Source organism: Cydia splendana, chromosome 18, assembly GCF_910591565.1.
Source record: "Cydia splendana chromosome 18, ilCydSple1.2, whole genome shotgun sequence".
Lineage (NCBI taxonomy): Eukaryota > Metazoa > Arthropoda > Insecta > Lepidoptera > Tortricidae > Cydia > Cydia splendana.
The window spans coordinates 3,740,212-3,754,119 of NC_085977.1; the positions used below are offsets into that span (position 1 = coordinate 3,740,212).

Below are 13,908 nucleotides of genomic sequence, written 5' to 3' on the forward strand. Positions count from 1 at the left end.
TCACCTAATTTATCTATTACAATTTTATCTGAAACATTGCTCAGTACTTTTATGCCGGTTACATAGACGGACTATACTATGTTATTTATTAGCAATCTATCCGTTCTCGGGTCGAAATTTTAATTTCTGTATGCCGTGCCGTCATAGTGCTGACTTGCTGAGGAGTGCATCGACTACGCTACGGCCGTGTGGCTCGGCCCAGGCGGAGGCAGTGTGCCGGTTAATTTAGTAAAATAGGTTGGAACGCCAATTAAAATGTATTTTTTTTTAAATAAGTCATTTATTAATAATTATGCAATTGTTTATATGAAAATAAGTCTATCATGAAGATTGTCCGCTAACACAAACAATTTCTTAAAAATAATCATATGATGCCTTGAGAACCGGGAAGAACCGGGAATCTGGGCATGGCCGGAACCGGGAAATGAAATTCTTGGTACCGGGACCGGTACTGCATGCCCTAATCCCATGTCTATACCAGGTATATATTATAAATGATACAGCTACAGACATTGCTACAGCCTACAAGTTACAAGTTCACCATTTGCATGTCTTTCTAAGAGCCATATTTGTTGACTCTGGTGGCGACTTGCCTTTAGCCACTGTATGTAATTATGTAGTGAACATCTCTGTCACTTTTACTTTTATAATTATAACATAGAGCTTAGACAAATAAATAAACCAGTACTTACTACTACTCACCATTAGATATTCGATTTCGCTTGTTCTCTCGTATCTTCTTACTCCTTACATGGCGACCGAAACACTCCAATACACGGACATGGTAAACAATAAGGAAACTCACTTTTCTGATCCCTCAAGTATCCGGCATTGATCTTATTCCACAGCTGCGTCTTATGTCTCGCCTCCTCCTCGCTCATAATAAGCGAGCTGACGCAATCTTCATCACTGGGAGCCTTACATGGCGACCCTAACAGAACACTCTTGTATACTCACTTTTCTGATTCCTCAAGTACCCCGCATTGATCTTATTTCACAACTGCGTCTTATTTCTCGCCTCCTCCTCGCTCATAATAAGTGAGCTGACGTAATCTTCATCACTGGGAGCCTTACATGGCGACCCTGACAGAACTCTCTTGTATACTCACTTTTCTGATCCCTCAAGTACCCGGCATTGATCTTATTCCACAGCTGCGTCTTATGTCTCGCCTCCTCCTCGCTCATAATAAGTGAGCTGACGTAATCTTCATCACTGGGAGCCTTACATGGCGACCCTGACAGAACTCTCTTGTATACTCACTTTTCTGATCCCTCAAGTACCCGGCATTGATCTTATTCCACAGCTGCGTCTTATGTCTCGCCTCCTCCTCGCTCATAATAAGTGAGCTGACGTAATCTTCATCACTGGGAGCTAGTATAAGTTCATCAGCGACCAAGTCCGCGCCGAACTGGGGCTTTGGTTCCGGTTTTAGGAACTTGTCTTTCTCTTCGGGCTGGTCAGGCCTATTACCTAGACCTATTACTGCTAAGTCTGGACCTGGAATGAGAAATTAAAGTATCATAATTTAACGAAGCATACAAGATCGTTTTGGAAATAACCTTTCAGGTGGCAGTGACACCGGTTGAACGGTAGGAGAAGTGGCACGACCATTTTTCCAAATATACCGTTAAGTAGCAGGAGCCGGACCTGGCTTTTTTTACTTTTATAGGTAAGAACTATTTTTACGCAGACCTTTATATTGGAAACTCAATGAATAAGTAAAAGTTTCTTGGTAAAAATATAATTTTAATATTTTGCTTCGGCGTAGTTGGGCACCAACGGAGAAGTTAGGGTTCCTTACGCCACCGTATGTGGATACGGCCCTTTTGCCAATCCTGATTATCAATAGGGAGTATTACTGCAATGTTCTGCCGCCAGAGTGCAGCACTAGCTCCTCTAGTAAATCATAGAGTAACTTATACATACTGTGCCTTAAACTGTTTGACAAGTTTTCACAGACAATAAAATATGACATTGATGCATCAAGGCGGTTTGTTAACAAGGGCCTACCGGGAAACGCGAAAATCGACATTTAGTTATCTGCCTCTTTATCGCTCGAATATGCAAGAGTGATATAGAGGTTTTGATTTTTGATTTTCTTGTTTCGCGGTAGACCCCCAGATTGTGACGGATAGTGGTAGTGGCGCCTCCTACGCAGAGTTTCGCGTAATACTTAGGGCATACTGAAAATTCCTGGACTGGCCATTTAGAAAAAAAACCGGCCAAGTGCGAGTCGGACTCGCGTTTCTAGGGTTCCGTACATAAGTCCGACTCACGCTTGACTGCACATTTCTAATAGGTTTTCCTGTCATCTATAGGTAAAGCACTATATTGTGTATTTTTTTCAAAATTTTAGATATAAAGGGGGGGGGGAATGGTCATTTGTTGGCTATTTTCTTAAATAACTTCGAACCTATGTATTTTAAAATTATAAAAAACAAACATTTTCATCTTTGGGCCACTAATTTACATATACACCGTGTTTTTTTTGATTTCCGTTAATTTCAAGGGTGCATTCCTGAGCTTAAATCAAGTAACTTTCTCAAAGACACCGATGTTCTAATTAAGTCCATTTCGGAGATAATCCATAATTTATTTTTTCCTATAAGGCCTCTCAAAGCGTGTACACTTGCCTTAGGGCCGGCTTACATATTGATTAGTGTTTAGAATGAGTTCATACATTTTTTTTTTTTTTAATTTTTTTTTAGAAAAGTATGGTACATTTTAAACTTATATTAGGTTCGCCAAACTTACGTTTAACGCTACTAAACTTAAGTACTTTTTGCTACTAAATTTGCTACTAAACTTAAGTACAATCTCGGTCGATTGATGTACGAAATGACATTGATATGTCACAGATTTCAATTGTTTGGTTGAGTTAAATGTAATGCCCGTGTTACAACAACGCTATATGCTACATTTAATTACTTCTAAACAAAAAAAAAAACAAAAAAGAAAACAAAAAAAAATTTTTGTTTTGAAAATTAACTATGCCATTTAGTTCTTATAAACGTACTTAACTATACCCCGAAGTTAACGGAATTCAATAAAAACACGGTGTATGTACCAAATTTCAACTTAATTGGTCCAGTGGTTTCCGAGAAAATAGGCTGTGACAGACGGACAGACAGACGCACGAGTGATCCTATAAGGGTTCCGTTTTTTCCTTTTGAGGTACGGAACCCTAATAAGTCGTTTCATATATCAGAATCCAGAAACTTTCCGTATGGCCCACGTATTAATGGGGTTTTGTTATCACCTAGTCCTTTCTCCAGCTTGAGTTTCTCCTGCTTCTGCGACGCCTCTGTTTTCGGTTGCACCTCGCTAGCGATCTCGCCGAGGAGATTTAACGTGTCTTCCGCGGCGAACCGGGACGCTTCCGCGTCTTCTGACGTGCCATCATCTGAGAAATGGTAAATACATAATTTGATTCAGTTGTCTAATAGTAGACTGTACAAACAGCAACATCAGTCTTAACCTCCTGAGACTAAATGTACATTACAATGCACATATTATTATTCGTGCAATCTAATTTGAACCTTTCATGGACCAATAAAGTAGCATTCCTTTTGTTTAATTGCTTTTTAAAACAAACGAAATTCGTTTTAATTTACTTATAGAATAAGGTTCAAATTAAAAAAATTGAATGGTGGGTCTTAGGAAGTTAAGGGGTCATCCATTAATTACGTCACACGTTTAGGGGGAGGGAGGGGGTCCAGAAAATGTGACATATTGTGACATGGGGGAGGGGGGAGACACAAACTTTGTGACGTCACTTTAACTTCATCAGTAACCGAATTTTTTTTTGATTATTTTATTCGCTGTACATTTAAATAACAAGTTTTTAAAACGATAATCGTTTTTATTCTTTTAATTTTCTTTCCTAAGCAGTTTTGGGTTATAAAATTACTAATATTTATATCGTCAAAAATATTTTGATAAAATATTAATAATACTTAGGTACTTACTTAATTCGATTTGGCGATTTCGTAGAAAAAATGTGACGTCACACTAGGGGGGAGGGGTTTGCCAAATGTGACCAAATGTGACAAGGGGGGGGGGGGGGGGGAGGGGTCAAAAAACCTAGAAATTCGTGTGACGTAATTAATGGATGACCCCTAACTGTCCATCGGTGGACCTTATGAATTTTGTAATAAGGTTTACCGAAGGACATTTAACAGTGTGGGCGATGGTACAGTCGACGTCAAAAATATGTTTACAGTTTTGCACCTTACTCCTTTGTAATAAGGCAAAAAGTGTAAACATATCTTTGACATCATAAAACAATTCATTTTATCAAAGCCATTTTTTTACCTCAAATAGACGGTCTTCCCCACATTGACCTTAGGCGCCATTCATTTATTACGTAAGACGATTTTTGTCAGTTTTTGATCCCCTCCCCCCTATGTAAGAAAAAATAAGAATAGGCCGAAGAAGAATTATTTTAAAGTTTTTCTTTATCATTCATCTCTACATACGATTTTGCTCTGTCCAGCGGCGCAAAACCCACTCAGAAAGTGGATCTGCCACTGGAACATCTCTGGAACAAAGGGTTTTTAAAGTTTCATCTTAACTTAGCGCATTTTTGTGATCTTACGTATTATCTATCAAAACTTCCTCACACCCCTTGTCATAGACAAAGTTGCCCTTGTAAGAAAAAATAAGACATAGTTGAACCCCCTGCCCCCCTAATTCGTCTTACGTAATAAATGAATGGCACCTTAAAGGACTTTCCTTTCTTCATACTTAATATCAACACTCACTGTAAAAAACAACGGCTACAAATATAATGACCACCAAAAAAGACTTTTTCACTTCTCATGCTCAAAAAGTGCACCTTTATGTCGTGCGTAGACGACATAAAATCGCATTTTATGCTCTAGAGCATAAAAGTAAAATTTTCTTCTAAGACTAAGGTAATCGGTCTCAACAGCCAAACAGTTAAAAGATATTGCACAATTTTACTGAGCAATAAAATTGTGTAGATGACAAAACTTGTTATATTATTTTATTTTTGCTACAATTTATTAGAAATCCGTATTTTCTGTCATTAAATTTAGTAAATCACATAAAATAGGAGTCGATTATCGTTCAAAAATGCTCCGAAATGCTTGACTTGGCAGAAAACCAAGCGTCTGAAACCCTGATCACATGTTGAAAATAAAAAAAAAATTTAAAAAGTTAGTTGGCGGGAATTGGTTATGTATTATGTTCTTTCGCTTTACGACAATTTCGTGGTGTAAATTGCCGTGAAAAATATAATTTCATTTTCCTCGCAATCGAAGTGAAAAGCAGAGTGTACAACAAGGGCATAAATGTCCATTTTTACCCTTGTGCTGTCACTTTATGCCCTTGTTGTACAATCTACTATGGTACCCTAAATAAAAAAATCATGCATACCAAAAAAACTTACTGAACACCAAAAAAATAAGGTCTAAAATTACAAAAGTACCACCGTTTTAATTACGACTGCACTTCAAATTGTATTCAAATAGCAAATATAATGAATGATCACCAAATATCATTAATGATCACCAAATCTTGAAGAGCAAATTAATGCGATATTAACACCTAAATAAACCACTATGATTACCAAAAAATGTATACAACGAAATGTTACTGGAAAAGTAGGTTAGGTTAGGTTTGAACTGCGACTTATACAGAAACGAAATGCTACTATAAAAGTGGGTTAGGTTAGGTTAGAATTGCGATCCTCACAGAACCGAACTGCTATCAGATAAGTGGGTTAGGTTAGGTTAGAACTGCGACCCGTACGGAAACGAAATGCTACTAAAATAGTGGGTTAGGTTAGGCTTGAACTGCGACCCTTACAGAAACGAAATGCTACTAGAAAAGTGGGTTAGGTTAGGTTTGAACTGCGACCTTTACAGAAACGAAATGCTACTAGAAAAGTGGGTTAGGTTAGGTTTGAACTGCGACCCTTACATAAACCAAAAGCTACTAGAAAAGTGGGTTAGGTTAGGTTTAAACTGCGACCCACACAGAAACGAAATGCTACTGGAAAAAGGTGACGAAGCGGATTGATTAATTTAATTGGATAACGATATATTAAATACTTGCACATTTTTAATTAAAATGTGGTTACAATTTTGGTGGTCATTTACGATTTTTGGGTTTAGAATGATTATTTTGGAGTCATTTGCTTTAATTGGATAGCAAGATTTGAAAATTTGGTTATATTTTACATTAAAATACGAGTTCTAATTTTGGTGGTCATTTACTATTTTTGGGTTTACAATGATTATTTTGGTGTTATTTTATTTAATAGGAAAGCAAGATGTAATAATTTGGTTATCATTCCACATTAAAATGGGGTTTGAAATTTGGTAATCATTTACTATTTTTGGGTTAATAATGATTAGTTTGGTGTAATTTCCTTTAATATGATAGCAAAATGTAATAAAATTAAAAATTGGTAATCATTTCACATTAAAATAGGGTTATAATTTTGGTGATCATTTATTATTTTAGGGTGGTAAAATATATTTTTTTGGTATTAAATTTTACTAAATCTGGTGATCCGTTAAATAGCAGCCAAAAACAACTATAGATGGTCAAGCAAATCTTGTCAGTAGAAAAAGGCGCGATATTCAAATTTTCTATGAGACGATATCCAATCACGCCCACATTTTTCAAATTTGCCGCCTTTTTCTACTGGCAAGATCCGCTTGACCAGCTATAGCTCTCTTGTTTCATAAATAATTATAATTGTTGGTGTTTTAATTTGGATTTAAAGCGCTAGTGGCCTAGCGGTAAGAGCGTGCGACTTGCAATCCGGAGGTCGCGGGTTCAAACCCCGGCTCGTACCAATGAATTTTCGGAACTTATGTACGAAATATCATTTGATATTTACTAGTCGCTTTTCGGTGAAGGAAAACATCGTGAGGAAACCGGACTAATCCCAATAAGGCCTAGTTTCCCCTCTGGGTTGGAAGGTCAGATGGCAGTCGCTTTCGTAAAAACTAGTGCCTACGTCAATTCTTGGGATTAGTTGTCAAGCGGACCCCAGGCTCCTATGAGCCGTGGCAAAATCCCGGGATAACGCGAGGAAAAAAAGAAGAAGGTGTTTTAATCTGGATTTAATGGAAAATTTTACGAATCAATTAGTTACCGCTTAATAATGACAGAGGAGTCGAGGGTGTCGCTGCCGAAGCTGCTGCCTTCTTTCTTCTGGAGTTGTCCTTTTCTAGCTGTGCGTCTATCTCTTTCTGCAGGTCAGTCATTTCCTTCTCGCCATCCTCTTCTTCCATTAACTGAAAAGCACAATTCACACAGATAACTTATAGATTTTTTTTAAATCTGTGGGTTAGAAAATTAGATACGATTTTCCGGAATGACCAATAACCACGAACTTGACGAGAAACAGGCGTTTTTTTTCGAATATGGCAAAGCCAAAAAGAAGCATTACTAATATAGAACTACATTCAAAAGAAACCTCGGTTAAGTTAACCAAAAGTGCTTAACATATGACCCACAAAATGCCATATATTAACGCCAGTATAAGTACCACGAGGTTTCTCTTAACGCGAGGACTCAAATACGTAAATTCCACCCATGAACCTCCAACACGCTCCAAACAGCGTATAGGGAAGCTTATTTTTATTGGAAAGGAACGGGAAGTCTCTTCTATAATTGCTGTCTCTTCTCTTACCTTTTGTATCCGTTCTGTATCTTCCTTCCTAGCCGCTCTGAACGCCGGCGGGTCCTGCTCCTCCTCAGGGTTCACATGAACTCCTCAAGCGTCAGCTCGACGGAGTGTCACCTCCAGGAATAGCTTACCTTTTGTAACCGCTCTCTATCATTCTTCCTAGCCGCTCTGAACGCCGGCGGGTCCTGCTCCTCCTCAGGGTCCACATGAACTCCTCAAGCATCAGCTCGACGGAGTGTCACCTCCAGGAATCTCTTACCTTTTGTAACCGTTCTCTATCTTTCTTCCTAGCCGCTCTGAACGCCGGCGGGTCCTGCTCCTCCTCAAGGTCTACTGTCATGAACTCTTCAAGTGTCAACGCGCTTGATGGAGTGTCACCAAACTCGAGGAGTCTCTTGCGCAATGTTGACTCGTGGACTTTCACTATTCGGACCACGTCAGCCGGTGTACGGGAGAAGTTGTGGAGACGAGCGGCGATTAGGAGGGCTGAAGAAGAAATAGATTTTTTTAATTTAGTGACATGGACATACCATATAACTGGATACAATATTTTTTTGTCGTCATCAAAGACGATTGAGTAGATGATAATTGCTCATTCTGTGTATGATTCTCGGAGTCTATGTAAACCCTTACTTACTAAAAATTTAACAATAATTATGCTGTCTTTATAGCCTAAGGAAACAGCTTGCGCCGCGGCGTGCTCTGAACGCTGAGGCGTGTGATATACCTAAGCAAGGACTTCCCTAAAATTCCTCAGAAATCGCGTTTAGACTATTGCCATTAATTATATACCTAACCAACGTATAATGTGTAGAATAAGTATAGATAATTAAATATTCATATTATTACCAGCGCCGCAGATGCCGGACGGCCGCCTTCCAGAATGTATGGAGTCGCGCTTCATCCTCTGCACGAGCCGTAGAGCCGTCATGCTCACTTCGTGAGACTTGTCTTCGAACTGCAGCTGTGAGGAGAACCGCAGGATGTAGAGGCATGGGTCTGGAATAGAAGAGAAAACGTGGTTGTAATAATAATCGTGCTAATGTTAAGTAATCAGAATCAGGATTATAGTATCCGGAAAAAGATCGTTGATGATTTAGCGGTATGACGTGCAACTTTCAAACAGAAGCTCAATTCTTGGGATTAGGTGGCCGAGCGGACTTAAGCCATGGCAAAAATGCCAAGATAACGGTATGAGGACGATGATAATTATCGTGTCCTCCGGAGGAGCCTAATAATATTAAGTTTTAACACAAGTAAAATTCAAAGTTCATATTTTTATTTGCTCCTTTTAACTCACAGATTGATTTACGAGCCAATCGAATTTTTGATGCAAAATTTTGACTTAAGGGGGAGTGCCCCCCGAAATTTGTAAAAAATAAAGTTTTGCCATGTGGTCAAGTTTGATATAATTTTCGTGTAACTCAAGGATGCTGGGTGCTGGTGCTGGGTGAATATGATGGGTGCTGAGAAAGGGGGGGCTACAGGTCCTGGGGCCTAGGGCGGCAAAGACTGCAACTGATATTAGCACCTATGCTACTAAACAGTGGGAAACAGCTCTTAAATAAGCCGTTACTGTTCCTTGGATACCAAGCGCCTAAACCGTGTACCTTGCATACTACTAACTATAAATTTCTACATGAAACCATTACAGTGTTAATACTTATTATCCATTACGGTGTTAATACTTATTATTTTAGACCAAATTTTGACAAAGTGATACAAATATCTCGAACAGTTGGAATGTTACAAATGATTACAAATCGACGAAACACCGTGATTGATCGAAGTAGTTGTAACGGCCGGTAAAGTATGTATTTCATAACAATGTATTGCCCTAGGGCCAGGGCCCTGATGCATTCAAGTACGCAATGATTGTACGTGGTGGCGCAAATTTTATTATTAATCATGAGTCATGATGCAATTCGCTACTTAATGAAATAAACAAGCTTCAAAATCATCGAACAAGTAAACGTCTGTGTGAAGTTAACACACAAAACAGCTAGAGTTAGACCGAGGTAAGACGGGCTTACCCGTTTTTGAAGTGAAAACTTCTTTAGCGGCGCTGGGCACTTTTTGAGGTGGGGAAAAAATGATAAACTCGAGACAGCGTAACGCGATCACGTGACCGTAACGTTTAGATGGCCACTCATTTAGATGGCATTTAAATCAATAAAGAAAAACTTAATGACATTACATGAAAAAGGTTCTAATCTTGTACGGGTTGAAATACGAGGATCTCACAGTTACATTTTAACTTTATATCACTCAAATATAATTCAATAAAGCTACATCTTGATGAAATCGCTAATAAAAGTGAACTCTAGTACTGAAGAATAAAACTCAAAATATCATGACCAAATATATTTAGATGCGAGGTCTGCAAGGTAACTTTGCAATTTGAATTTCGAATTTTAAACAAGCTCACTGACCAGCAATTTCGGAACTAAAGTTTTTCAATAGAGAGGAGGATGGGTCAATTATACATAGTGCTGCAGACATTTTGGACTAGTCATTGAGTTTTCACTTTCGTCGTTTTTTTTTTAACTGTATTAATAAGAGGGACTGTGTACAGTAACATTTTTAAATAGGGAATAACAAAGGTAACTATTAAGTTATTAATTTTAACAAAATGCTTAACAGCTCGCGGTAAGGTTTAGTGAAAAAACTAGTGATCTTTACGACCTTTCTGCAGGTACATTAAGGGTCAGTGACCTCAAATTTAACATTGACGGATGTAAAAGTTTGTTATACTTTGTAGGAAACGGAAGCAGGTACTACTTAAGGTCAACCAAATTCGGGATTTCCTGACAAAACGGCTTTTTGGCGGCGGGTTCTTCTGATTCTTAATAGTGAACACAGGACCAATGAACATATAAACATTTATATTTATAATATTAATATGTTGAACATCAGTTCAAGTATAGCTACGAGTAGTTTGTTAGTGCACGACACCTTGCACTTTGTGACTATGCGCTGAAACTTGGCACAGTTGATTCTTAGCTGGTCATGAGCAGATACAGACCGGGAGACCTCGAGAGCCACGTCTCATTTAGTGGGGGGGAGGGGGGGAAGTTCGACGCCGCCGCGCTTCACTTGGAGCAACATTTCTCTAAAACTGTACCTATTAGGGCATGTGATATATCATTTTCGGTTAAATTAAGGATGAGGAATTTTTTTTTGGAACCAAAACAATGCACTTTCTAACAAAAAAAACATAAAGTAGAAAAGACAAAAAAACGTATCTTGGATTTTTTCATAATTACCAAATTTTTTTTTAAGTGTAGTAGGAATCTGAAAACAAAAAATATAGTTGTAAAGCTACACTTATTACGTTTAAGAATATATATAGTTTATTATACAAAACTGTTGATAAATGGGAGATAAAAAATAATATTAAGCGTGGGACAGAGTGATCTCAATACAAAATATTATGAATGTGGGAAAATTACTTATAATTTGTTCTACAATCGTTTATTTTTTAGTTTTTCGTAAATAACTCGTAAACGGTAGCCCACAGCAAAAAAATATCTTTTACGTAAATAATCTGTTTCAGATTTCTTATAAAATAAGTGCTCCTTTTTGTCGCTCAGGTCAATATTAAAAAAAATATTGAAGGGAGAAAATAAATACTAAGGTCCTCTTTTTTAGTCATTCGTAAATAACTCGTAAAGGATGTCCAATAGCAAAAAATATTTTAACACAAGAATAATTAGCATAAAATTTCCTACAAAAAAGGTTATTCAAACTTTTTCGCTAGGATCAATATTTAAAAAGGGGACCTTAGAATTTATTTTCTCTCTTTAATATCGTTTTTAATATTGATCCTAGCGAAAAAGTTCGAATGACCTTTTTTGTAGGAAATTTTATGTAAATTATTCATGTACTAAAAATTTTTTTGCTATTGGCCTTCGTTAACGAGTTATTTACGAATGACTAAAAAAGGGGACCTTAGTATTTATTTTCTCCCTTCAATATTTTTTTTAATATTGATGGTACCGAAAAACAGTAGTACTTATTTTATAAGAAATCTGAAACAGATTATTTACGTAAAAGATATTTTTTTGCTGTGGGCTACCGTTTACGAGTTATTTACGAAAAACAAGAAAAATAAACGATTGTAGAACAAATTTTAAGTAACTTTCCCACATTCATAATATTTTGTATTGAGATCACTCTGACCCACGCTTAATATTATTTTTTATCTCCCATTTATCAACAGTTTTGTATATTAAACTATATATTTTCTTAAACGTAATAAGTGTAGCTTAACGACTGTATTTTTTGTTTTCAGATTCCTGCTACACTTTAAAAAAAAATTGGTAATTATGAAAAAATCAAAAATACGTTTTTTAGTCTTTTCTACTTTATGCTTTTTTTTTGTTAGAAAGTGCATTGTTTTTGTTCCAAAACTAGATTCCTCATCCTTAATTTATCCGAAAATGATATATTACATTCCCTAATAGGTATAGTTTTAGAGAAATGTTGCTCCAAGTGAAGCGCGGCAGCGTCGAACTTTCCCCCTCCCCCCTCACTAAATGAGAGGTGGCTCTCGACGGCTCCCGGTCTGTATCTGCTCAAGACCAGCTAAGAATCAACTGTGCCAAGTTTCAGCGCATAGTCTCAAAGTGCAAGGTCCCCATACAACGGTGTGCAGTAACAAAGCAGCTAGTATGAAAGCACCTAATTTTAAGCTCGTAAACTCTGTATCAGAGTCAAAAACTGGTTACCTAAGTACATTAAAACGTTACAATTCAGATAGGTAAGTATATCACCGAAATAATTTAGAAACCAACCCACTAACCATTCCCTCTCGCTTTCACATACTTGCTAGAGAGAGACATTTACATCATAACTTGTTGGGTGGTCAAAACCTTCTCGGTAAATACCGTTAAACACCACCATAAAGGCCTCACGACACCTCATATCAATTTAGTAATTATATATTTAACATGGTAGTTACAGGGAAGGTTAAAGACCTATAATGTCTAACACATTTCTAGGTCAGAGACACGATGGGTACGCGTCATTATCACGTTATGATAAATCGTATTGTGTTAATAGAAATAGTAGCTATTTATATTTAATAAAAAAACCGGACAAGTGCGAGTCGGACTCGCCCACCGAGGGTTCCGTACTTTTTAGTATTTGTTGTTATAGCGGCAACAGAAATACATCATCTGTGAAAATTTCAACTGCCTAGCTATCACGGTTCATGAGATACAGCCTGGTGACAGACGGACGGACGGACAGCGGAGTCTTAGTAATAGGGTCCCGTTTTTACCCTTTGGGTACGGAACCCTAAAAACCATGAACCTAGACGCAGCCATACCATCGAAATTAAATTACCCACACTCTCATTTTAAAATTACATGAAACAAAAAAACCGGCAAAGTGCGAGTCGGACTCGCGCACGAAGGGTTCCGCACCATTACGCAAAAAAACGGCAAAAAAAATCACGTTTGTTGTATGGGAGCCCCACTTAAATATTTATTTTATTCTGTTTTTAGTATTTTTTGTTATAGCGGCAACAGAAATAAAGCTAGACCAGGAATATATGATCACGCGCCATGTTGCGGAATTTTACTGGAAGCATTATTTTCATACTATACTGAACTGTCACCATTAGATTTAGAAAAACAGCGCCCTCTTGACAATGATCATATATTACTGGTCAGGCTTTACATCATCTGTGAAAATTTCAACTGCCTAGCTATCACGATTCATGAGATACAGCCTGGAGACAGACAGACAGACGGACAGCGGAGTAATAGGGACCCGGGTACGGAACCCTAAAAAAAACAATAAAGACGGATTTCTTAGTGCCTTGTGGCTTTTCAGGCGTAAACATATTTAGGGGAGAATTTTTTTTGTAACCTATCATTTAACCTGAGCCGAGACAAAGAATTCGGCAATCGTTGCAATTTGAGTTTTAAAAAGCCTAATTCGGTTTGACTTTTGTCCTATTTTTAATTGCATTTACGTCCTTCTCAACACATGTAGTTTTGGAATAAACAACTTTAAAGAAAAACTTGTTTATTCGTACGCGTGTGGGCAACATTTGCGTCTGAATTTCTTAAACCTTAATACTATAGATATAAGGTGGAATTTTGTGTAGATGTTTACGCATTGTCCAAACTCGAGCAAACTTAAACATATTTCCGTGACATTGTCTGCACCTTGAGAGACTCATTTACATTATAATGAACTTTGGTTCAACGACCCGGGTCTTTTTAAT

At 37.5% G+C, this 13,908-nt stretch overlaps 1 protein-coding gene and 1 long non-coding RNA gene across 2 annotated transcripts in view; one reads left to right on the forward strand and one right to left on the reverse strand.

Moving 5' to 3' along the window:
* LOC134799388 (uncharacterized) overlaps positions 1-13,908 on the forward strand; it is a 232,755-nt gene that overhangs the window by 127,008 nt on the left and 91,839 nt on the right. The gene's annotated exons all lie outside the window — the stretch shown is intronic.
* The window catches only part of LOC134799371 (transcription factor IIIB 90 kDa subunit), a 59,074-nt gene that overhangs the window by 3,372 nt on the left and 41,794 nt on the right, over positions 1-13,908 (reverse strand). Inside the window, 5 exon segments of the mRNA XM_063771781.1 lie at positions 1,262-1,498; positions 3,261-3,404; positions 7,134-7,275; positions 7,930-8,156; positions 8,520-8,669. Coding sequence (XP_063627851.1) covers positions 1,262-1,498; positions 3,261-3,404; positions 7,134-7,275; positions 7,930-8,156; positions 8,520-8,669 — 900 coding nt within the window.